At 43.1% G+C, this 25,375-nt stretch overlaps 1 protein-coding gene across 1 annotated transcript in view; it reads left to right on the top strand.

The window, feature by feature from the left end:
- The window catches only part of Prkca (protein kinase C alpha), a 406,878-nt gene that overhangs the window by 733 nt on the left and 380,770 nt on the right, over positions 1-25,375 (top strand). Inside the window, exon 2 of the mRNA XM_028761244.1 lies at positions 2,451-2,482. Coding sequence (XP_028617077.1) covers positions 2,451-2,482 — 32 coding nt within the window. The remainder of the gene's footprint in view (positions 1-2,450; positions 2,483-25,375) is intronic.

Raw genomic sequence — 25,375 nt, 5'->3', positions numbered from 1 at the left:
CGGTGGGAGCGAAGGGACCGGGAAGAGAATGCTGGTGGCAGAGTGGCCCCGGGACGCTCAAGAAACACGCCCCAGAGTAGCGGGGAGCCGCCGCGCGCCGCTCCAAGTTGCTGGCGAGCCAGGCTGGGCGCGTTCCGGGGAGTGTTTGTGCCTCGCGTCGGGCTGGGACTCCGCTGGAACCTTGGGTCCCTGCCTACTGTAGGCTATTTCTACTGGGCACGGAGACTTTGACTTTTCTGGGTGAGCCCAGAGCGGGGAGGGTGGGGAGGGAGAGAGATGGAAGGCAGCAAACTGTTGAAAGCTTGCAGTGGGGGAGGAGGGCTAACCCAGCAGGCAAATGGCAGAGGGCAGAGGGAGTCATTTAAAATAGACCCTGTCAACAGGAGATTAGACCTGTAACCCGGTTGATGAGGACAGAGGGCTTATTTAAGAAAAATACTGTAATGGCTAAAGGTGTCCGCGCTCAGGTGATTTCCACTGAACGCCAAACATTGGTAACTTGAGGGGAATTGACAGAAGGAAGGGTTCAGGCATCTATCTCTCCGGAGCTTTCGAAATTAGGTAAAATTGTGTTTATTCAGATTTATGTTTTTTTTAAAAAAAAATTTTGGTGAGAGAATTACAGCTTTCATTAGATTTAAAAAATGTCAGCCCCCCCCCCCCCAGTTCCAATGCTTAGAAATCTGGAATTAAGGGAACTCTCAGTCCCCCTCCCACCACTTTGAACACCAAGTGTCAGCTTTCTCCTGGGATACCCCAACTCTTCTCCATGTATTTGGAGTAAGATGCTCCTTACAAGCAAGAGCTGTGGCTGGGGCTCCTTAGCTCCCTCCTGGGTGGGGATCTGACCAGGGATGAAGTGGGCCTAGACTCCAAGCAGTCGGTGGGCTAGCGTTATACATAATGGAGTATCCTAGTGGCTATAGGACGGATGGATGGCGCTGAATCCATGCCACCCAGAGATGAGAATTAAAAGCGGGAACCCCACCATCGGGTTGCCAATAAGATGCCTGATTTTTTCTTCCTTTTAAGAAACTATCCAGAAGTGCACCTTGGTGAACAACACAACTTTACAGTTTCCATAGTGTAGTTAGCATCTGAAGCAATCGAGCCCAGGGAGTGGGTGACTGTAGATAAGGCGACTTACGATGAGTCTAGGGAGGCTACTGCATTTGGCAGGTTGCAGCCTCTCATGTTAGCTGCGAGATTCTATTCAAAGAGGACAGAATGATAATTACTTCTTCAGGAAGTAGATACTTTAGAAAAAGGACTTACATTTTTACCACTCTAACTCATCAGTCTTTACTCTCACTCCCCAGAGGACCCGTCCCTGGGCCAACTGATGAGGTATCAGGGTACCAGGTTCACTGTGATGTAAGGGAAAGGTCCGCTTTCCCTCCCACTCTGAGCAGTCGCACACAAGCACAAGAGCTTCACTTACTCTGAAAGCAGCCCCTTGGATGGCCAGGGAACCCCCACCAAGATCATCTTTCAGTGGATTTAATTCTCTGTTTCCCTTCATTATGGCTTCTATGAGTCTTTGGTTTACAATTTAATTTCAGTATTTAAGCACTTGTATTTTAAAGCTAAATATTTGAACCTGGCTTTTTTTTTTTTTTTTGGTAGGGTGATGACATTAAGATAATTATAAAGGAACGTAGAGTGCTTTGTGACTTTAAAATGCTACGCAAAGCAAGAGATTATGAGCCACCTCTGAGAACATTTTGATGCAGTTCGTTCTGTTGGAACAGTGCTTGTAGTCAAGCATCCTTGTCAGGGTTCTGTGCTCACGGAGTCAGTTCTCTAACATGATTTACAAGAGCAGAGTGGTCTCAGTGTAGACTTTGAACGCCATTGATTCTCAGTGAAAATTAGACCACGGATAATCTCAAGTGCCAGCTATAGCAGCGATGTCTCATCAAATCAGATTCCTTCAGCCCAGATGGAATGTAAACAGTGGTACTACTGGACAGTTCTTAGACACATACTATTTGAAACAAACTTCTAACAAGCTACTTTTTGGTTGTCTTTAGGGAGAAAAATATTACTTTGTTTTCAGGACTAAAAAGTAGGCCCCCTGCCCAATTTTAAAACCATAAGCTCCCTTTTGTCATTGGAGTATTGTAACCAACAATTTTAAGTTTGAAGTCATGTTCTTGTTTCGCAATTTAAATACCAGCCACAAAGAGAAGTAAGACCAGATAGATACAAACTTGGTAACAGTTCAGCCATCCTTTATAGACAGATTTCCTTGGTTATTTTAAAAAGATAAATGCATGCAGTCCATCTAGTTAGATGCTCACTGGTGTTTTTTTTTTTTTTCTTATGGAGCTCTTGGGTTTCAAGTATAGACTTTTAGACCCTGTAGAATACTTGTTCACGTAACTTGTTACAATGTGGTCTCAGTGGAAAGGATGCTAAGAGGTTTGTTCTTGTTTTCTGTTTTCCAGGGGGTTTGGGAAACAAGGCTTCCAGTGCCAAGGTAAGCTGCCTCGGTGGGCTTCATTTTCAAGTACATCCAGAAGTGAGCACCGCACACGGGAACTGTACTTCCTTCTGCTCAACATTTCTTTATGATCTGAAAGATATGTTACTTAGATAATATTTTCAAAACACAAGTGATGTTAATATGTTCCTTTTAAGAAAAAAAAACCATAGAATTGCCTAGTAATCTGCACATAGAACTGCCTTTTTTTTTCCCCATTGGAAAAAAAAAGCGAAAGCCTTCTTGTAATTTTATTTTTTGCCGAGAACATTCCTGTCAGAAACTGCTGTCTTTGTGTGGGTGGTTAGGAAAAAAAAAAAAAAGGAATCACTTTGTATTCATGTGGCATTTCTTTCCCTTTCTTTCTTCAACTCCCCCCCCCCCTACATTGGATACTAGAAGCAATTGGTTCTAGGCTATACATAATTCCAAGAAAGTTGCGTAGATCACCCATTGTCACCAGGAACAAAGTCTGGACACTTTAACATTACGTCAGTGATGTGAGAGTGATTGACAGCTTTAGTATCACTGTGTGGTGTGCCTTTCCTCCAGCTTGAGTGCACACTTCATGCATGCTCTCCTGTGGCAGGCTCCACTGGGTTTCCTCCCTCACCTAGATTTGCATTGTGCTCACCACAGCCACCATCGTTGTGCGACCATCAAATATCTAACTTTTTATATTCTCTGTCTTATCTGTTGAGTTGGATAAATAACTCCTTTATAGCTCCAGAAGGCATTTCAAGTTCTCTGGCTTGCCTGCTAGCTTGTCTGTTCTCGTCTATAGCATGTTTATTTAGTTCGAGTTATATTTCCCATCTGGGCATAGGTTTATTATTAGGGCAAGTGGAAAGTACATTCTAGCCTGGAAAATATCGTCCTAAGACTGTCTCTTATTAAGTGCATTAGAGAAAGACACGGTGTGTGCTTTTCTATTTTACAAGTGATGGTGTATTATTAAGTTGATTACCTTTTTGTAAACTTCCATTTTGGTGACCTTGTTTCTAATACGCATATTAGAGAGGGGACATTTTATAGCATAAGATCATTAATACTGTACCTTTCTTAATTCCATGATGTGCTTAGAACTCTGATTGAATGGGTCATTTTGAGAGCTCCATTTGGAAATGAATGGATATTCTTTTTAAACAAAGAGGAAAGCATGTTGCATCAGCGTTTATATCAGATGAAAGAAAGACTTTGGTCCTCAAAATTCTGGGCCTGAATTTTATACGTTAGGTTTGGGTCTTAGTTTGAATGTGATTTTAGGTAGTTCAAAGATGCAAATGAGATCTAAGTCTGTTACTATTTTGATTTTGGCTTCGGTTTGAGTCAGAGCCTATGGAAACTTACAAGAAAAATAGTTACTGAATTTCTTCAACTTGTCCAGGAGAAACTAGATATGTTGTTTTAAAACTGTATCTTTTTCCCCATGAAAATGATTTAGAGTCCGTGGGTCTCTGTCAGCTCATTGGTCAGAGCAGGTATTGTTGGTGAAGTCACAGGGTAGCCATGGTTTGGGGTCACCAGCTCTGTGAGACTCCATACATAGTATGTGTTTCCAGTGGATTCTCAGATTAATAGCCTCATCCCTTCATAACTCCTTTTTATATGATTTCTTTTTTAAAAAAAATATACTCATAAAGTGTTTAAAAAGTGAAATAGTCTACCTCTTTCTCTTTCTACCTCCCCCAGGGATAATGTCTTTTAAAAACGCCCATTTAGTCTCTGTTTGCACATACTTAGTTGTAAGAGATGAAACTCTTATGTTATCTGTGCAGGGTGCATTGTTTTCCCTCAGTGGATGCTAAATAGCTGTCTGAGCCAGCCTCAGCTCTGTCTGATTCTACACCGTGGTTATTCACCCCTGTCTCCTCCACTGGGGATGTCAGTTGCTACCAGGTTCACCCAGACACAGTATAGAGAGCATCCCTGAATACCAGTGTAGGTGTTTCTAGAATGGGTACTTAGAAGTGTGGAGGTGTGCATTTTAAATTTTAACGGGAACTGTAGAGTTGTTGTTTAAAAGGACTCCAACGTACAGTTCACTATGAATGTAAAGTGTGCTTGCCCTTACCTTCACTCTCTGGGTAGAGAGGTTGCTATAGAAATTGGCTTTATCTTCCGTTAATGTCAGAGGGAAAGGGGACCTTACTTTTAACTTCTGTCTCCTGGGTTATTAGTGAGGTCAAAACTCCTGCCCCATGTGCAGTAGATATTTGTATTTCTTCTGTGAATTTCTTTACTAGATTTACAATAATACGTGGATAAATGGATTTACAAACCATACTAATCAGAGAAGAATGCTTTATGGCCAGTTCTTGGCTTTAAAGAATTTACCTTTTGATAGCTTTAAGTAATGAATCCCCTTAGTGCAAGCACACATTTTAATTCCCAGTAAACTTTTCAAGGATGCCAGTATTTAGAAGTGCTATCTGCTGCTATATCTTGTTCAGTGTGTATCATCTGTGCTTGACTCTTTGTGGCCATATTGTATCTTACTGTGGTAACTTAATTAAGAAAGATGCTCTGCCTAGGGCAGTGCTTTTACTCCCCAAGCAGTACTTATGCTGCCGGCCTTGCTTTTAATGCCTCCTTAAATTCAGTGTTTCTCTGAGCACCTGACCATCTTGGAATACATTTCATCTTAATGTCCTGACTTTCTCACCGTTGGTTCTGGTTATGAGAAAGTTATTCCTATTCAGGAGACTAACTCATCCTCATCTACACCATTAGACAACTCTTTCTTCCAATCAGCAGCCCGAGTTTGGAAAATAATGTTTTTTTCTTTTGAGAAAGGGTCTCACTGTGTAAGCCTCGGTTGGCCTTGAACTCTCAGAGATCTTTCTACTTCTCCTTCCTGAGTTCTGGGATTAAAGGCATATGCCACCATGCCTAGCCCCGCAGCTTTTTATATTCTTGGGACATTAGGTTTTTCTTACCTGATGATAATATTTTCTAGTAATAGAATCATTTTGCTGATTTGGTCAATAGGTTAAATAGTTGTAGCAAGTGCACCCGACTCCTCCTCTCCTGCCCCTTCCTCCTGCTTTGTCTCTTACCCTCCCTCCCTCTCTTCTCTGTCTTTCCTTTTTCTCTCTTCCTTTTCTTTCTTTGCATATGTTGTAAATAAGAGTCACATATCCATGTCACAAGTAATATAGCCTTGTCATAATTTTGCTTGGTGAATGATAAGAATTATGATTCTAAATTAATAAATGAATTTCATCTCTAAAAGCAGAATCTATGTCACTAAGAAAGGATTCTATTGACACGTGGAACACTTAAGTTTATTTCCTTGGCCCATGATTCAACATAAATGGAATCAGGGAAACTTCCAGAGAAGTGTTTGTTGAGTTGTTTGCATTTGTCCAAAGTGGATGTTGGGCCATTATTATTCATATTGCATTGTGGGTACACAATGATATCACCAGGCCTGATAACCAGGAGGATCCTATCATTCACACTGCATTGTGGGTACACAATGATATCACCAGGCCTGATAACCAGGAGGATCCTATATGAGAGTCTATTGGATGAAGATGAAGCAAGAGCCTTAAAGACTAGGGAGAAGAAAAAAAAAATGTTCACAGTGGTCCTGAAGCCATGAAATAGCTTCCTTGAGATTTTCAAAGATCAAGACAAATTTGCCTTTTTGTAGCTCTTAAAGGTGGGCTGTGAGGCTCATAGCTGACTTTTGAATTTTTGCTTACTGTTTCATGTATTTTTTACTTGGTGATTCCAGGGCTCTTTTCATCCCCCTAACATTAGCAGATAGCCAGTCCTCACTCACATTTCCTTTCTTTTATTTTCTTTCAGAGAAAGGAAGAGAAAAGGAAGTAGACTTGTGTGGCCTAGGCATTGGTGACACTATGTTTGAGTCTGTTGGGTGAAGAGGTCTGTGTCCAGGCAGGATTTCTATATTGCATCAGCTGCTTCCAAGAGCACATGTCTAGGACCGAGTGGCCCTTGGTGCTGCTCTCACAGAGCCTGATCCTCTGGGGCTATCTGCTACTTTCACTACTGGAAACAGGACTGAGCCAAGTCATTTTTTTCCCTTCTCAGAGTTAGCAACAGCCGTTCCTGTCTCTAATTACAGCGGTAGAAGCAGCCTCTGAAAAAAAACGTGACCTGCTTATTTGAAGTGCCAGGCAGTTACTCAGGGACTTTGTTACAGTCTAGCTGGCCTCTGAAAATTTCCTCCTTTTCTTTTCCTATTCTCTCTCTTTTCTGTTTAGTATCTATCATACATTAAAATGAACTTTCAGCCCAGGCTGTTCGATTGAACTATCCCTGAGGTAGCATTGGAAGTCAGCTCTGTCTGTAACTATAGGAGTCCATGACCCTGCAGGGTCAACCCTGGGTTCTCAGAGTGCTGTAGGAATGAAGTTGCATTTCTCCGCTGCACAGCAGTTAGGAATCTAGAAGGCCTCTTGCTGGGGACATGCTTATCATATTATGTACTTTACTTGTGACTCCACCAAAGCTCCAACTTTTCAGTAATAAAACTCAGCTTTTCTTCTGCTGTGCTGGTTGACATTTTATTTTAAAGCCCTGCTAACATACTTGACCAGGATGGGTTTTGTATTCTCTCAAGAAAGTGAAAATTGGTATTTGACTGGGGGAGGGGAGGAAGTAAAAAAAGAATACTTACCTGCAATGCAAGCTGAGGGATTCCAGAGAAAGATTCATTTAATGGAGGCTGACCCTTTTTTGAGACAGTGTCTCATATAGACCAGGCTGGCCTTGAACTTGCAACGTAGCTGAGGATGACCTCAAACTTTCAATCTTCTCATCATGAGCGTGTGCACTGTACTTTGTTTATGTGCTGGGGATTAAATACGAGGCAAGCTCTCTACCAGCTTAGCTATTTGTCCAGGCTGAGACTGACCTTTAAACAGAAATGGGGCAGTGGGGATTGTGTTGGCAACCTTGTAGGAAAGGGATGTCCAGTTGTCCTCATCTGCCAAGTAGTCTGGGTACCAGGTGCCAGGAGATAGACAAGGGCCGAGGGCCAAGCTGAGCCCGATTGTGAGCTTGGGCACCTTGAATGGAATGTTCGTTCTTCTCATGCTCTGAAATCTCTGCCTCTGTTTGTTTGTTTGTTTTGTGGTGCTTGGAATTAAACCTAGGACCACAAAATTGTAAATCTAGCACAAGGTTTGAAGGATGCACATCTTATAGGTAGCGCAAAAACTCAACCACCTAAAACTTAGGGTGAGATCAAGCTACCCATGGGCTTCACACTTGCGTCAGAGGTTTCTATAATCATTTCTCTATAAAGCAGAGACTCGCCCTTTGACATCCCCCTTCTGACAGGTTCCTCACTCTCAGATGATAGCTATAACTAAACTCTCTTTTAAAAGCCTCTTCGTGCATGTGCATCTATGTGTGCACATTTGTTTGTGGATGGAGCTATGCACACACTGTAGCAGGCATGTAGAGACAGGAGAATGAACTCAGAAGGTGGCCCTTGTCTTCCACCTTGTTGAGATAGAGTCTGTTTTCTTCCACTGTGCTGTGACAGGGTAGTTGGCTTCTGAACTACTGGAGATTCTCCTGTCTCTCTCTCCTACCTCCCTTTAGGAGCATTAGGATGACATATACACACCATACTACTCTGGCTTTCTAACATGGGCTCAGGGGATTTGAACTCAGGGCTTCATGTTGTGTGGCAAAGATTTTACCTTCAGAGGCATCTCCTTAGTCCCCTATAGATGAATTCTTGGTGTTAACTTGGAACTCTAGAGAGTTTGTAACAATGTACAAAGTATTGTGTCAATGTCAAAGGCCACACTGCTTGCAAAACCTGGCACTTAGAAGTTGCCAGGTGGGGCTGGGGGTGGGGTGGTGGAGGGCAAGTGCAGGCCAAACGCTTCTCAGCTCCCCCTCCCCCACCCAGTAGAGATTTATACTGTTTGTTATAAGTAGGGTTCCAGGTTGGAAATGGTGTCAGACATTCCTGCTGTATGCCCCCTCATAAGAGATTTCCGATTAATGGCTGAGTGGCTCTCTCTCACTTGAGGAGTGAGAGTGCTCTGTTGTTTTATTAGCACACCTCCTCCTCCAGAAGCCAGAGCTGTAGTGTGTGGAGTGCTTCCTGCCTTCACAGGCAGCAGGGACCTAACAGATGTTTACTTTTGCAGAGGAGTTTGACAACCAGGCTCCTTTCCTTTGGTTTTATGGTTTCTTGATTTCATGCTCTCTGATGGCAGTTCCTCCCTCCCAGATACTATCACCCAAACTGAAGTTTTTAGACACAGCAGTCCCTAGGTTATGCATCTTTCCTTTACAGAGTCAGACCAGTTTCAAAACAGCATTGATTTCTGAGCTGCCCTGACCCGATGCAGTTCAGACCTCAGCAGCCTGACCAAAGGCTCTTAGGTGTCCCCAGCTCTTCCCCTGCCTCTTCAGACTCTCCAGTGGCTGTTGCCCTCCTTCATATAGGAATACTCCATCCTCTGGTCCTCTGGCCATCATAAGTTGCAGTTGACCAGCTGACATCTATGACTTTAAGTTTTAGCTGCAGTGTAGCTTAGGCCTGTCTCAAGCTGCCAGCCCTTCTAGATAGTTAAGCCTGTCGTGTGAGCTTGCCACTACATCTCTCTGCCTCACTCTTCCTCTGCTGACAGAGTGCAGGAGTAAGACTTCTTTCTGTTTGTGTTTCCAGTAGTTACTGCAGTGCCTGGTACTTTATAGACACTACGTAAATATTTGTTGGGTGTGTGATTATATAAATATTAGAGAAGTAATGATACAAATGTTCATAACCAGAAAGATAGCTGCTTTTGGCTGAGAGCCCTTATTTATTTATACTTATTTATTTATTTACTTATTTATTTATTTTTAAAGCTAGCTTCTTATCTAAGGGTATGTCAACCTTCAGAGGACCTGGCAGCTAGGCAAAACAGAGAGCAGAAAAATCCAGTCTGCGTCTCTAAAGAGTTGTGTGTAGTGCTGACCCTAATAAATTAGCACAGTGGGAGTGAAACATACATTCTTTCTCTCTTATGAGAAGTGTGCAGGCACCAGGAATAAATCTTACTGCCACAAATAAAACAAGGACATCTTATGGGCCGTATTAGAAAGGCAAGATGTGTTGCATCCAGGGTGAAAAATTGAAGCCACTCTTTAGGGCACGTTTGTCCCCGTCATTTCAATGTTCTGTTTTACTTTGAGATCGCTAATAGCTGACCCCACATTGTCATGCCCAAACACATTGATCCTGTTATTTTTAAACTTCCTAAATTTGAAAGGCTTTTTAAGCCTCAAGGTGAGAAGGAGGGGATGAGAATGGTGACGTAAAATGTCTGTAATTGAACTGCAGCAGCTTTAAAGGTTTTAGTCAAATAGAAAGAAGAAACATTGTTAGGTGCTATTCACCGTCATGGTTTTCCCATTTCAGGTGTTTTTGTTCTAAAAGTAACCTAGAATCTCCTGTGTCAGAAAGAGTTGAGAACATTTCCAGCCTGAAGCAGGGGCCTGGGTTCAGATTGTAATAGTTTTGAAGTAACACTCCTCCCACCAACTGGAAACCATTTCCTTTTGGTGCTTGTGAAGCCTGGATTTGTAGGAGAGGAAAGAATGACACCATTAAGGGAAACACCGAGCCACCTCTCTGGGACTAGACTTGCTCAGTCTTTGTGGTTCTCGCCCTTCAGACTTTCCGCTGCAAACCCTTCATTTCAATTCTTGTTTTCCACCAAACTGTGAAACTCATGAGAGACATGAAGTTAAGCCATAAGCACCAAGGTGGGGACACCATCTTAACAGTTAGAGTGAGTTAAAAATTGCTAAAACCAAATTAAAGAAAAAAACAAAACAAAAAACCTCCCTATTAAATTATACAAAAGGGGAAAATGACTTGTGGAAATAGGTTTTTGTGAAGAATGGAACAGGGGGGAATGACTTGATTAATTGTCAGCACAAAGCTGGAATTATTCAGGAGCAAATCCACAAAGTAAGATCAGCGTAAGGACAGTCCATCTTTCATGCTGCCTTCCCCCGCTGTCTCCCCGCACCCCATATCTACACATTTCTATTTTTGGTATTGTAAGAAATGCAAGGTTCATCTGTCTTGTCTGGGCAACTTTACTGAGGAATTGAGAAACCACTAATGATGCGAATGTGGGCCATGAAGGCGTCTTACAGAGCCTTTTAGGTCTGGCGTGAGCAAACTCTGTTTTTCAGTGTGATATGTATGCAAATGTTCTACCACCGAGTTGCACCCCCAGTCCCAACCATGACTCTTCCGATGTACTCTTGAGTAGTACTCACAGCCCATGGTCCATAGAGGGGCATTTTCTTGTGCTTGAAACACAGTGAAAGCCACCTTCTCCCCATTCCTCCTATGAAATGTTTTCAACATTAGGCACGAGTCCACGTACTTTTCTTAAATTCATTTGAACATTAGTTGGCCTCAACAATTGTAAAGAGGTAAGCAGTATTGCCTCCATTTTACAGATATGCCAGAGGAGAAGGTTTTGATACACATTTACAGTTTGATTGTGGTACAGCTGGGACTCGAACCCAGGTCTCTATGCTGAGTTATTAAGCCACGGGCTGTGCTGCTTCTCACAAGTCTCCATTTACTGATGTTTTTGTCATTCATTGACCACACTTGATTGTGGAGGTGTTGGATCAAGAAACAATATAGCAGGAGTGCACATTAGATGCATGGACTATCATTTGCATCTGCGCCATTCCAGCGGTTCAGCAAACAGCGTGATAAGCTTGTACAAGGAACTTAGCATGGCGCCCAAGAAGCTTTCCATGAGAGCATCAAATCATGACTTTACATCTAGTGTGTGCATGATATTATATTCTACTCTGGATGAATTAATTGTGGAAGCATGTAGGAAGGCAGCACATAATGTTTGTACATACTAGATGATAGCTTTAGATTTAGGCTTAGACAGTATGTGGAATTTTCTTTCTTTGGGATGATGGGGGAGGTATTCTAAGGTTAGGAAATCTTAGTAGCAGGAAGCATGGTAGGTGAGTGTAACTTTTGTGTTCTAATAGCAAAACAGACTAGGATGGGAAACTGTATTTATTTAAGATGTTACTTGTCCCAACCGCCAAGTCCTAGAGCAGGTTGGAGAATTGTTTATGGGGCTATTGGTGCCTGCTGACTCAGCACACAGAGGCGCTTTTGCAAGAATACATTGTTTCCTGGTGTGTCTTCTTTTAGTTCTTACTTTGTCTTGTTCATGTTTCAGGAAAATGTTACAGTGGGGGAGATTAGGCATTGTAGCTTCTTATGAAAGATACATTGTATCAAAGTAAGAAAGGCTCTTGCCTTCACACTGTTGCTGGCTCTAAGGAAGCCTTAGAGACTGATTACAGATACACTCAGTTATACTAGATATGGGAGGGAAAATACAATTAGAACATTTACATATTTAAAACAGGCAGCATTACTTTAGAAACTAGCTGTTCATTTAAATCTTTTCCCGTTCGTTATCATTGGCTATTGCTTTATTACTTACAGTCTGATGTGTTTTCAGCATACCAGAGAACTTTGCAAGAGATACCGCTGAGCTCTGGGGCTCCAGGTTGAAATATAAGATGGGTTTTCACTTGGACTTTTATCCGAGCTCCCAAGGGAGAAATGGCAGTTTGCACCACACTACTCCTGAGCTCATGTGTGCTTACAATGTGTGCCTATTGTGCTCTTCCTGTGGAGAGCTGGCAGTGCCACCCCTGCCCAACAGCAGGGACATTGGAGCAGAGAGAAGTTAGACAGCTCAGCCTCCATTGTGCCAGCAGGGAGTGGTGGAGCTAGGACTTGAAACCAGGCAGATTGAGTGACAGTGTGGGTTTCCAGGGCAGTGTTTTCTTCACAGCTGAAGACATACAGACCTTAGCCTGTCCCTTTTACTTACCTCGCTGTGTTTGTTTTTCCTTCAGGTTTTTAAGTGAAGTATGATTTGTGGCGCCGTTTATGGCAATAGATACAAAAGTCTCAGAGACTAGAGAAAGCTTGGCTCGCACTCACGGAGGCTTTGCTTAATTCACGTCTAGACTTACCTCTGCAGCCAGGCACCCGCCTTAGAGGTGGAGTACTTGCCTGGCAAATGTGGGTCCTGGGTCTTATTCCTGGCACAAACTAAACCAAACAAACCATTTACCATGAAGTTAAATGCCAGAACTCAGCTTAAATTCTTTTTCATATTTTATGTTAATACTTGAGGCTCTGGTGGGTGGATTCACATAACTATATAACTGCCATAACATGGCCCATAGACAGAATGTCTTGAAATAGAAGAAGGGACTTTACTATTGAAAACAATGTAAAGATTGATTCCTAACTATAATATATAGAAGACCTTAAAGTGCTTCCTGTTCTGTCTTGTAAATTGAAGTACTTCTCAGTTCGGCTGTTATAACCATAACCATTCCACAAAGCAAGTTTAGCGTTCCATAGGTCGAGTGCAAACTACAGTGATTATGTTGGGAGTTATTGTCCAGTCATAATCCTAAACTTGTCTTTGGAGTGAATCTAGTTTTCCATGTGCTAAGTTCTGTCACTAAATATGTTCTGTCCCTCCAGTTTCACATTGGTGGCATCCATTTGACAACTCAGTTGACAGACATTTGGTTTCAATTTTAAAGTGTGGCTTTCATATTATTTTATTTCTCTATATTACAAATATGTGATTTTAAAAAAATTGAATGGTTAGTAGTTCTACATAGTTTAGAACCATGCATAACTTATTTAATTAATTAATTTACTTTTTAGAACCAAATTAAAGTTTACTGCCTAAAGCTAACTTGCGTTCCACTCTTAGTTTGCTTGACTGTGTAGCCAGGGACCTGTACCAGTTAGTATGGGGATGGGCAGCGGAGCTGTCTAATGTCCAGGTCATGCCGTTTACCTTACAAAATCATCACTTACAAAGATTAGTTCTTGGACGGGAGCAGGGGCAGGTGTGGTGGCTCCTGCCTGTAACCTTGGTGCTGAGTCTTGAAGACATGTAGATTCCTGGGGCTCATTGGCCAGCCCACCAATCTAGCTGAAGCAGCAAGCTGTAGTTTCAGTGAGAGATGTTGCGTCAAACAAAGACACAACACAAACAACAAAGATGAAGAGCAATGGAGGAAGACAAGTGGCCACCTCTGTTCTCACATGTACATGCACGAGTGGATATGCACACACTAATACTAAGTTTGAATGCCTCCCTTGTGCATAAGATGCTTTTGGCAAACTTGACCATTGGTGAGAGTTGTTGGATGACCTCAGTTTTATCTCAGCATCAGGAAATGCATCAGTAACTTCGGCTTTTTATGCATTTCCCACCCCTCCCCCCTCTCTCTCTCTTGCCAAGTTACATTACATTTTGTTGTACTGTTCTGAAGCCATGTGGTGACTTTATCTTAAACTTTCAACTCTGCCCCGTCCCCATTAGAGTATCCATCAATACGCAGACCTGGCTGGCCTGGTACTTGCTGTGTGGACCAGGCCTGATCTTGATCTGATTTAAATCCACTTGCCTCTGCCTCCTGAGTGCTGGGATTAAAGACATGTGCTACTGTGCCTGGCTTTTTCCCCCAAATACATTTATATCAAATGGATTAAACTTTTGTTCACTATGAAATAATTGAATGGTTCTTTTATGAACTATGGAATTTTTTCATATTGCTCCAGTTAGGATAGAGTCAAAGGCGATGAAATCATGCTTGTGTGGTCTAGGTTAGCTATCTGTATTCATATGCATCATAGAAGATGACTTCTAACCTCCTTGGCCATGCTGGTAGTCATGGGCTCAGGGAGAGTCAAGTTTACAGAATTTAGATCAAGAAAGGAGGACAGGGCTAGAGATACGACTTGACTGCTTGAGTACCACATGCACACAATTGTAGGTTTGGTCCCCCACCCCCATGGACCAGTTATGGTGGTGCACTTCTATAATCCCAACACCTGGGAGAGGAAAGCAAAAGGATAGCAGGCTCAAGGCCATGCGTGGCTACATAGTGAGTTAGAGGCTAGCATGGTCTATGTGAATACATAAGACTTTGTATCGAAACAAACCAAAGCAGCAAGAAGAAAAGGTTCATGGATTCTCGCCTAGGTGCTTGGGCTTGCAGCTGTGATGTCGGTTCTGTGAGGTAAGTAGCTTTTGTGAGCCTAAGCTCATGGGGTGGACTCTTTAGTGTCCAGTCTCTGCACCACGCCTTTCCTTGTATGCACTGTGTCATCCTCCTACCTTGGGGGAGCTCATGCATTTCTGTATTGCACTCCATGGATTAGAGTCAGGAACGCTGCTGCCGCCTATGAGTTTGGGTGCCCACCCAGCAACATCCATACCACATCCAGCAACCCAAGGGATGTTTGTGGTGCAGGTCCCAGGTTCCTCTAGTTTTCTTTGGAAACTAACAGTTCCTTCTAGGAACAGAACCACAGCTTTCATTTAACTCTAGGAGTTCCAAGTAAATTAGGATGGTATGTTTAACTGTGATAATTTATAGATAAACAGCCTGCCAATTATATATAAAGACTTATTTAAAATAAAAAGACCTTTGAATTTGTATTATATTGAGAGTTCATGGGCAAGGAAGAGACTCCCATTGAAATTATATACCTTTGTTTCTTAGCATACCCTTGACCTCGCTTTGATCTTCCACCAGAACTGATTTTGCATTTTACTTACTTAATTAATTAATTGTTTTTGTTCTCAATCTTCAGATGCACATATTTTTAGTCATCCTCTGAACAAGACTCACAGGCTGATACAGTATTCCAAGCCACCCCACTCTTAGAATGGAAGTTATTTCTAGACAACAGTCCAAGCCAGAGGCAAAGTTAAGCCTTTGTTTCCTACAGTTTCTGTATTGTAGATTTGAGGTTCTGATCTCAGAACTGTGGACACAGCTAATAACCGCACAAAATAAACAAAGTGGCAGATCCAATGATAAATGAAACAACATTGTTTATTCCTGCCAGTTCCCAATATTTATTTTTTTGGCCAAAGCCGAGTACAACACTAAAGTCTTGTAAATATTTCTCAGGAAAAAAATGTTTCCCATGTGCTAGATTTATTTCTAAATTGCATTAAACATTAGCTCTAGGATTGGCAGGATGGCTCAGTGGATATAAAGGTGCTTGCTGCAAAGTCCAAGAACCTGAGTTTGATCCCCAGTATCTATCTGGTAGAACAAAAGAAACCTGACTTTCACTGATTGTCCTCTGACCTTCACATGTGTGCCAATGTGCACATGTACACACACACACACACACACACACACACACACACACACGCACGCACACGCACGCACACGCACACGCACATACATATACACACACACCAAATTAAGTAAAATGTAATAAATGATTTAAAAAATGACTCCCAAAAGATAGTTCTTTCTTTTACATTGGTGAGTTCTCTGGGCATCCTCTTGGGCATTCTGTATCACTCCAACAGTCTTTGAAACATGTCCAAGACCTGAAACTCAGGGAGGTTGAGTTGAAGATATTCTAAAGATAGTTTGAAATCATCCCTGTAGATGAGGTGTGTATGAATAATTGTGAAAACTTTGACTGCACCTTCACTGTCATTGGTTTTCCGTTGTCCCTCTGGGATGGAAGCCTTCTCCCGCAGCGTGCTTACCTTTCCAGTAATACAGCTCACTCTTCTGAAGGGAGATCCCTGGGTGTTTCCTGGTGAGAGGGGCTCACCTCTATCTATTCCATAAGCTCTAGCTGTGTCAAGCACATCTTGTCTCAAAGTGGTGCAGCTGTGTCTAGTTCTAACTGGAGTTCTTTCCTGCCAGCCTCTGTTTTAATTACATGGATTATTAATTAATTAATTTTGGGGAACTGAGTCTCATATTGTTGTCTAGGGTGGCCTCGAAAGCATGTTCCTCCTGCATCTAAACTTCAAAGTTCTGTAATTACAGGTGTAGGCCACCATTCCCAATTCTTTGTTTACTTTAGAAGAAATAGGATTCCTTCCCTAAACTAATTTAATTTTCTTTTCCCCCCTCTCTCTCTTATTCATTCTTTCTCTCTCTCTCTCTCTCTCTCTCTCTCTCTCTCTCACACACACACACACACACACACACACATACACACACATACACACACACATTTTTTATAAAGAAGGCAGGGAGTTTCTACATCTCTTGGTACTTCCCCCAGTGCCAGCACTGACATAGCCATCGTACAGTGATCAAAACCAGGAGGTTGATGGTAGCACAGCCATGTCACTAAGTTATAAACCTTCCTCGAATTTTTTCAAATTTTCCACGGATATCTGTTTTCTGTTCCAGGATCCCGTTTCAAATCCCACGTTTTTCTCTTAGCCTCTCTCTTAGCCACTTTTCTCCTAGTCTTGGAGGCCACAGTTTGCCATCAGTGCTGTATATATCGGTGTGCAGGACCCAAATGCTTTCCTTGATGGTGATTCAGACTTGTCCTTTGTCCCCACCTCACTGTTTGCTGCACTAGAGTAATGTTACTCTGGGTGAGGTCAGCTTGTTGTCCATGTGGTTGCTGGGTGGATGTCACTGTGAGTTTATACTGCTTGTCATCGGCAGGAATCCTTTCTGTAAGCAAGGATTAATAGGAATGCAAGCCACCGATCTAGAAATTGCCTGCACTTGCTGGCAGAGGTGACCTAGGAATCCCTGGATCTCTGCCAATCTGGAAAGCCCCCTTTGCCTAGACGACCACTGACTGCCCCCTAGGATTTTGTGCCACCAGGAAAACCTGTACTGTGTATTATTGTGATGCGGTAGCCACAGATACCATCTGGCTAGTAAACCCTTGAACTGAGGAACTGAATTTTTTATTATTTAATTTTAATTCATTAAAATTTAAAGTCAAATGGCTACATGTGTATTGGAGTTTTCGGCTTTAGTGTTTCCTTGGGGAGCAACGCTGGATCATAATTTAAATATTTCACTATACAATAAAACACAGATGGAGAAAGCCATACAAAACAAATGCACGGTTTAAAGATGGATTGTAAGGTTGACGTTCTGGCGACCCCTGCCTAGGTTGAATGGGGACTCGCATCTGACCCATCCTGCTCAAGGGGCTTGGAGACTTGAGGCTCAGAGAATCATTATTGTGTTTCCTTTGTCACCTGAGTACATACCCCTGCACTGCCATCTTAATCTTATGCATTTGAAAATAACGGGTAATGTCCTCATATCCCTTCTAATCAGCAATGCCCTCCTTTCCCTTGCAGTACTTTGGGAAGTCATGTGTGGCTAGGCGTTGGGACCTGTAGACTTCCCTTCAGTCAGAATTTTTACCTTTGCACACCTCAGGTAGAGCTGGCGATGCGCCTTGCCTCCCGGGTTGTGAGACTCCTCTGTAATTTCTGCAAGTTGCAACTTGATCCAGACGTTCCATTGATCAGGCTCAGGTCAAGCTGGGTCATTCAGTTTTAAAGATGCCTTTATAACGCCCCTGCCTGTTACTTGTGTGTGTATTATTAATGTGGGAAGAGCAACAGCAGGACACTTTCCATCCCATGAAGCATACCCAACTGAGGGCAGTTCATAAAGTTAAAGTGGTTTATGGTAAGCCTGCCAGTACATCCCATGACACATGAGGTACCCCCTGTGTGCTGCTTGAGGAAACACAAATACTCAGGGTTCTTCCTAAATACATGCACATACATGTATTTGACTTCTCTGCAAAATTTAGTGTGGCTGTGGGTAAGAGGTGTGTCTGTGTGTGGGTGTGTGTCTGTCTGTTGGGTGGTGGAAAAGTTTGGATCAAATTGTTATATAGACATTTATTTGTCTAAACATCACCCACATGACTGTATGCACTGCCTTCTGTAATGTTCGTGTCTTTTCATTTCCAACACAAGATCAAAATTGGACTTTCGAGTTATTTTCGTGTCTGGAGACATCTGGAGGCAAAGGGAATGAACACGGGCGGGTGGAGTGCGGATTGCTCCGGGTCGGAGGCTCAGCAGCTTAGATCCGCCGTGTACAGACCCTGTTAGCTTTTGGATCGGAGTGGGGGTTTCTAAGAGGATGCCTGCGCCCTCTGGTTGGGAGTTTAACGCATGGCTAGGTAAGTCTGTTTGAGATTCACAGAGCACCAGAGTTTTGTTTTAGTTTGTTGTTGTTTAATATAAAGAAATGCCAACATGTGTTAACCTATTAAACAAGGAACGTTTTGCTAATGTGAGAAATGAAGCCTACAGTGGGAGTAAAACAGTCTTGGCTTCGGTTCAGGCCTCTTCCCTCACGTTATTCCCAAACGGGGAAGTTGGTCTCCGTTAGGGCACAGACATGGCTGCTCTTGCCTGCACCTGTGGCAGATCTTGATTCTTAGTCCTTACTGTTCCTCAGTCAACTTTAGATTCCCTCTCAATGCCCTGTTCCCGGCACTGGCAGAGAAAGGAGGATCGCTGTCCTCCCTGGTATATTCCTCCCAGGCTCCCTCCTGGCCACGCCTCCTCTGAAGGCAGGAAAGGTCCCCAGGCACTAGAGCTTACTTGCTTCTCCTCCATTTTTCTCAGTTCCTCATAGGAATGCAGAATCTCTCTCACATACTAATCTGTGGTATTGAATTTTTTTTTTCCCTAAAAATATTATCACTCAGGCTAGGGAGAAATCACAGCTGGAAAGCGCTTTCTCTGCTAGTGTGAGGACACTGTTTTGAATTATATCCTCAGAATCCACATTTAAAAATAATAGACTCAGTGTTATTGGTGTATTCTTATAATTCCAGCACTAGGGAAGCAGACACAGGCAGATACCTAAGGCTCCAGGCCAACCTGTCTAGCCTATGCTACCAAGTTACAGGCCAGTGAGATTGTGTCTGAAGAACAGAGTGCATGGATTCTGAGAAATGATACACAAGGTTGTCCTCTGGCCACCATATGAACTTGTATATGTGAACCTACACTGAATCACACACACACAGACATATACACAGATACATACAGACCATGCACATATACACATGCAGACCTACACACACAAATACACATACATACACACAAACACATAAAACATGTTACCATAGAAATTCCAAAAATTTCATTTTAACATGCTGTTGCTGTTGTGTATTGGCCAGAATTGAATTAGTTTCAGGTGAAAATTCAACCAACCAACCAACCTACCCAACTAATCAACTAACCAACAACAAAAAAGCGAAACAAAACACTTGCTTGTTTCCGCATGTTAGCTTTGTTTGCAAGCACCTTGTTAACCGTTATATTTTTCTAACACATGTTGGGTCTAAGCCGATGTGTATCACTCGGGTTTGTGTGAGCCCCTTGCAGCTGAAATGTGGCATGTGAGCTGTGTACTGGTTTGTGGTCTGTTACAGAACTTTGTCTCTTAAGTCATTCTAGACCTCACTAAAAATCCTGGCCACAAATAATAAAATAAATACCAGCAATAGACTTTTCTGACTGGTTTTAAGGGGAAACACAAGAGAGGATAAAGGATTAGCATCCTTATTGTAGGGACCCTGGTGATGGTGGATGGTGGGAACATAGATTGCTTTTTCCACTAATATGTGAAGGGGTGTAGCTCATGGCAGATGTTTGTCCAACATGTGTGAGGCTCTGGGATCCATCCTGTGTGTGTGTGTGTGTGTGACACTGGAAATAGCCAGTCTGGATGCCAGTGTTCCCAAGACTGAGTGCAGGGAGGGAGAAAAATGCCTAAGGGGTGGGTAGTCGTGATTTGTTGAAAGCCTGCTTACAATCCCTTGAGCTAGCTAAGAGAGCCCGAGGATTACTTTGAGTTTATAGGACGGCATGCTTTTGCATGCACAAATCCTATTTGTGCAAATTTGACCTTTAAAATGATTTCCATTCGCTTTTCCCCATCCGTCTCCTTCCTCCTATCCTAAAGCCAGTCTTTTGTGCAACATTCTCAGTCTTGTGTTTGACGTTGAGGTCCCAAGACCATCTGGGGCTGGCTACCGTCCGTCATCCATCCACATACCCACCGATGTTATTCACCAGGGATCACACATACCATGGGGAGTATTTATAGAGCCTAACATTTATCGAGAACCCCTTTGTATATGGCTCAGTGTTAAACACTTAACATGTTTTTTTCTCCTAATTTAATTTTACAACCAGGTTGGGGTGGATCATTTCATGGATGTGCCTCAGAGAGATGAAATGTGCCGAGCTTGCCTCTAGCTGGCTAAGTGAGCAGAAGGTCTAGTTGTACAAGCCTGACAACCTGAGTTCAAACACAAGGACCTACCGTGGGAGGAGAGAATCGGCTCCAGGAAGTTGTCCTCTGACCTCTGCACGGAGGCCATGGCATGAGTGCACAGCCCTGCCCCCCCACCTGAATCATATACAACTAAATACCTGTGTTAGAGACTGTAGGTGGTTTTCTTTTAGTTTTGTTTTGAGATGGTCATCCTATGTTGGCCTCAAGCTTGAGATCTTCTTTCCTCATGCTCCAGGGTTACATCACATGCTGGTCTGAAATAGACTCCCCACACACCTGCACACCCGAGTCAGAGTTTCTCTGCATAATAGCCATGACTGTCCTGGAACTTCTTTGTAGACCAAGCTGGCCTCAAACTCACAAAGATCCTTTGGCCTCTGTCTCCCAAGTTCAGGGATTAAGGGTGTGTACAACCATGCCAGTTGATCTGAAATAGTTCTTGATCATGAATTTTAATTTGTTTTTCTCATCATAAGAATTTTACTACATTTCCTTTAAAAAAAAAACCACCTTAAAGATAAATTCCTTATGGATCTGTGTATTTTTTAAAAGCAAATTCCCCGTCCTAACAGCTGAGTCTAGATGTTATCTTTCCATACCCAACACACATAATAAAATGTGTGAGATCTTCTGTAGGAATGTGCTTTTTAATTTCCTGTCTTGAGTCCTGGCGTATAGGATGTAGTGTACAGCAAGTGTAGTCATGCCTGGCCGATCTTAGACCGATGGGTTCAGTGACACACGGAGACAGTGGGGGAGAGTTTGTCTTTAATCAAAGGCTACCTCAGTCTCAACACTGTCCTCTCCAGGAGAATGTTTTGTTTCTGCTTGAGTTTGGAGGGTTCTGTGTATTCTTAAGATAGCTTCTTGATGCGTGTGTGCTGTGGCTGCCTGTCTGTCCTCCAGACTTGCAGAACGTACAGTCCGGCGGCCGTAGTCTTTCCCCATACTTGAAAATATTCTGGATGTTTTTGTCACCATCTACTTCTGTAACCTTCAGATAGCTAACATCTGTAAACCTCTGTAAGTCTCTTATCTGCACTGCTTAGGGTCCTCCTTTGAATTTATTCTTCCGGTTTTGGCTGTGTCTCCACTAGCATCCCTTTCAAATTTGAAGTCGTCCAAGTGAGCTTGTATTCTAGCTTCAACATGGCACATTTGCAGGGGCCTAATTTCACAGAATGAAGTCTAAAATCCCAGAAGACTGTCTGTCTGTTTTCAAAATTGTCATATCAGTAAGACATTGTGTTTGATGCTGGACAGGGAGCAAATAAAGCTGAGATTCTGCCATTATCCTTAAGGGAATGTACCTAACTACAAATTTAATAATTAGTTGGACAAATATCCAAATATCCAAAGGCTTTGTATGGGGTTGGTGGAGTATAACCAGAGAAGCAGGCTAAATCTATGTAAGGAAACAGTCTTTGAGTGAACTCCAAAAATTGGCAAGGCGTGAGCACTGAAGAAGAAAGGAGGGACCTTGTAGGGAGAGCAGCGGGCACTTTGCAAAGGCCCCAAACGAGGGGTGGGAAGCAGCTCTGTGTTGCGGGGATGCTCTGAGTAAGGGAAGGCTCCAGGTTTGGCAGCACCCACCTTATAGGTGGCAGAGCTTGCATATAGGTGCTCCAGTCCTTCAGCTCATTAGCTGTGGGAATTCTCCAAAGGGCTTTCAGCATCAAGACGGCATGATCAGAATTGCCCTGGAAAAGACTATATGCTATTTCTGTATGAAGAGCTAAATTTCAGTGGGTAAGATTGGATGCCATGACCTACTGTGGGGTCATTTTTTGCTCCTTTGAGACATGTAATTCATGAAGCTGGAAAGATAGTCATGGAGAAACAAATCCAGCCTCTTTTTAAAAGGTAGAATCAGTTGGAGATGAGGCTATGGGAAGGAGAGGTCCTAGCCCAAGGTCAGGATTGCAGTGTGGTCTGACAGAGGAAGTGGCCTTCGTCTTGTGGAAGAAGAGGGCTTCGGAGGTCTCTGAAGGCTGGTGGATTTCGGTTCTGGAGCTGAGAAGAGCACTCGTGTTTGTAGCAGGCTGAGTCATCTACTTACGGGATGGAGTGTTTAGGCGAGACCTGGAGGGAAAGCGGAGAGGGCTAGTTCCCAGCCTTTGTCAGAGATGTAGATGGAAATGATTCTGCTAAAGAGAGGATGGGGGTGACTGCCGAGGCAGGACTAAAACTCGGGGCTGTGACCCTCGGGGCTGTGACGTTAGGAAGGCAGTGGGGAGGGGCTGTAGTTGCATGGGTTTGGGAGATAGGAGCTGTTCCCATGATCCCTGGGGGCTGGAGCCTCACTGTGCCAGACACAGACAAAAGCAGTGGAGATGAGAACTCTCTGGGTGACAGTTCTCTGGCCAGTTAGTTACTGAGGAAGGCTCAGCTGAACCGTGTTCAGCAGAATTCATTGACTCCCAGGAATGTCTGGTCCTTTGGAAAGGGTGGAACCCTGGTCTTCACTCTGTAAAGAAAGAGATCGGGTTGAGATCTTGTCTTCGCATGTATTCCATACCCAGGCTGAGCTGGGTTTCACTGAACCTGTTCTCTCTGCATGTCTTTAGCTATCAAAGGAGAAGGAAGTAGCTAGCAAGTCAGGCCATTTTTCTCAGGGATAAGGCCTTTCTATGTCATTGAGGAAGTGACCCATCCAGCTATTGGCTTCTTCCTTTATTCGTTCAGCTATGACATTTGTGTCTTTCCATAAAAGGAGTTTTTAATTACTATTTTTTCTTTTTTTAGTTATACGCTTGTAATATCTACTCATCCCATCAGGAGAGATGAGCTGGATAAAATGCTAGGCATGTAAGCATTTGCCGGCATTTGGGAGATTTCGTTAAGCTAGAATATTGCATTAGAGACTCAACCCCATTTTCAAGTATTTTGTTAAGAAGGTCTCTGGGTGATTGTAGGAGAATGTATTTGGAGGGGTCATGTCCTTGGATATTAACTGGATTACAGAATTTTATAAATTGAGGTGAACGTGAAATAGCAACAGGGAAAGCAGTTTGGGACTCCACCTGTCTACAGGGATGATTAGAGTGTGGCTAATGGGTTTCCACTCTGGTGTCAGGGTAGGGACCAAGCAGAAGGTGCTTCTACTCTTTCTGCTGTCAGATAGACCATTTATTTGGGGTTTTGCTCAGCTAGAATTTTGTCTGTGTTAGTAATTGCTCCATATTTCATATCCCTGGAGAAGTACCATAAATTAACAAGTGGCTCTGTCTGGATGGCCCTGAACATAAGCTTTATTTAGTGCTTTGTGGTGATGTGTAGATGTGGGTCTTAGGATAATTTGGAAGCTGTGTGTGTGTGTGTGTGTGTGTGTGTGTGTGTATGTGTGTGTGTGTGGTGTATGTGTTTGGTAGGGACAAGGTAAGATAGGATTTTGGTATGTAGCCCTGGCTACCCTTAAATATGGGATCCTCCCACTTGGGCCTCTCCAGTGCTGGGGTTCCAGGTAGGGCCACTTTGGTCAGCAAGCATTTGGAATTTCAACTTCCTGTTTCTCAGACTCCAGTTATCAGGACCTTGGGTTTGTGACTGTCTTAGCCATGTCTTCTGATAACCTGCTCTCTGTGTTTTGGACGGACAGCCTATGCATCCAAGGCTTCTTGTCCTCTGCAGTTTCTCCCTTTGCCTGGCTTCCATGTTCAGGCATAAACAGGACCCTTCTGGATCTGTTCTCTTAGGACTCTGATATGCACTTGCTGTGCCCTCGAATGTTGCTTAATTAATCCAATGCTGCGCCCTCGATGCTGCCTAATTAATCCAATGCCTTTTTGCTTCTGTTCTCTTTCTTGGGGCTGACAAAGTCCTATGCCATGATAACACACACCCTCCATTTTTCAGAGGTTCAGCACACCAGCTGGTTGCTTCCATCTTGCTGCCCATGTGCATTTGTCAGTTTATGATGGCAGCTTCTCTACACAAATGTAAAGAATCTTATGGCTGGAGCTTGAGGCAGAATCTTTCAGGAGCCCTGAGAAAGAGAGACTGGAGGGTCACAGGTTGGCTCTTCAGCTCTCACGTGTATCTGTCACTCATTGGCTGGAGCAAGCCATGTGACCTTCTAAGGGATAGTGTGGGATTGGATCCTGGGAAGCACTGGGATATTGGAGGAGACTGCTCTCCTCCTTGTTACCACTGTGTCATCTTTGCCTCTGTTGTTTTGACAACTGTGTTCCCTGCATAGCTGCTCAGTTGTTGTTTTTCCATAATGGAAATTGTCTCAAACACAATGTGATATACACACAATCATCTCTGTTTTGTTAAAGCACTTATTTTTGTTGCTTTTTCTTCCTCTTATAGTTGAAGATTTGATCAGTGTTTCCTTTTTGAATTCTATGATAGCAAAGCAATTATCTTTTTATTCACAATACATCCGGGAGAAGAAGATCCCGCTATTTCATCTGTTTCGAGGTATAGAAACAGAGTATCTCTCAGAAGAGACTGGTAATTCTGTGATGCTCCCACTATCTTTCAGGTTTTAAAGATATATTTATTTTTATTTTATTTCTGTAAGTGTTTTGCCTGCATGCATGTATGTGCACCTTATGGATGCCTTGCGCCTATGGAGGCCAGAAGAGAGATGTGACGTCCCTGTAGCTGCACTTACAGATTACTGTGAGGAGCCTGATGTGGGTACTGAGACCTGAAACTGGGCCCTCCGTAAGATCAGCAAGTGCTGGGAACCCTTCAGCCATTCATCTCCCCCTC

Source organism: Grammomys surdaster, unplaced genomic scaffold, assembly GCF_004785775.1.
Source record: "Grammomys surdaster isolate TR1022 unplaced genomic scaffold, NIH_TR_1.0 126906, whole genome shotgun sequence".
NCBI lineage: Eukaryota > Metazoa > Chordata > Mammalia > Rodentia > Muridae > Grammomys > Grammomys surdaster.
Note: the sequence above shows the minus strand (reverse complement) of the source record. Positions and strands in the feature narration are given on the sequence as shown.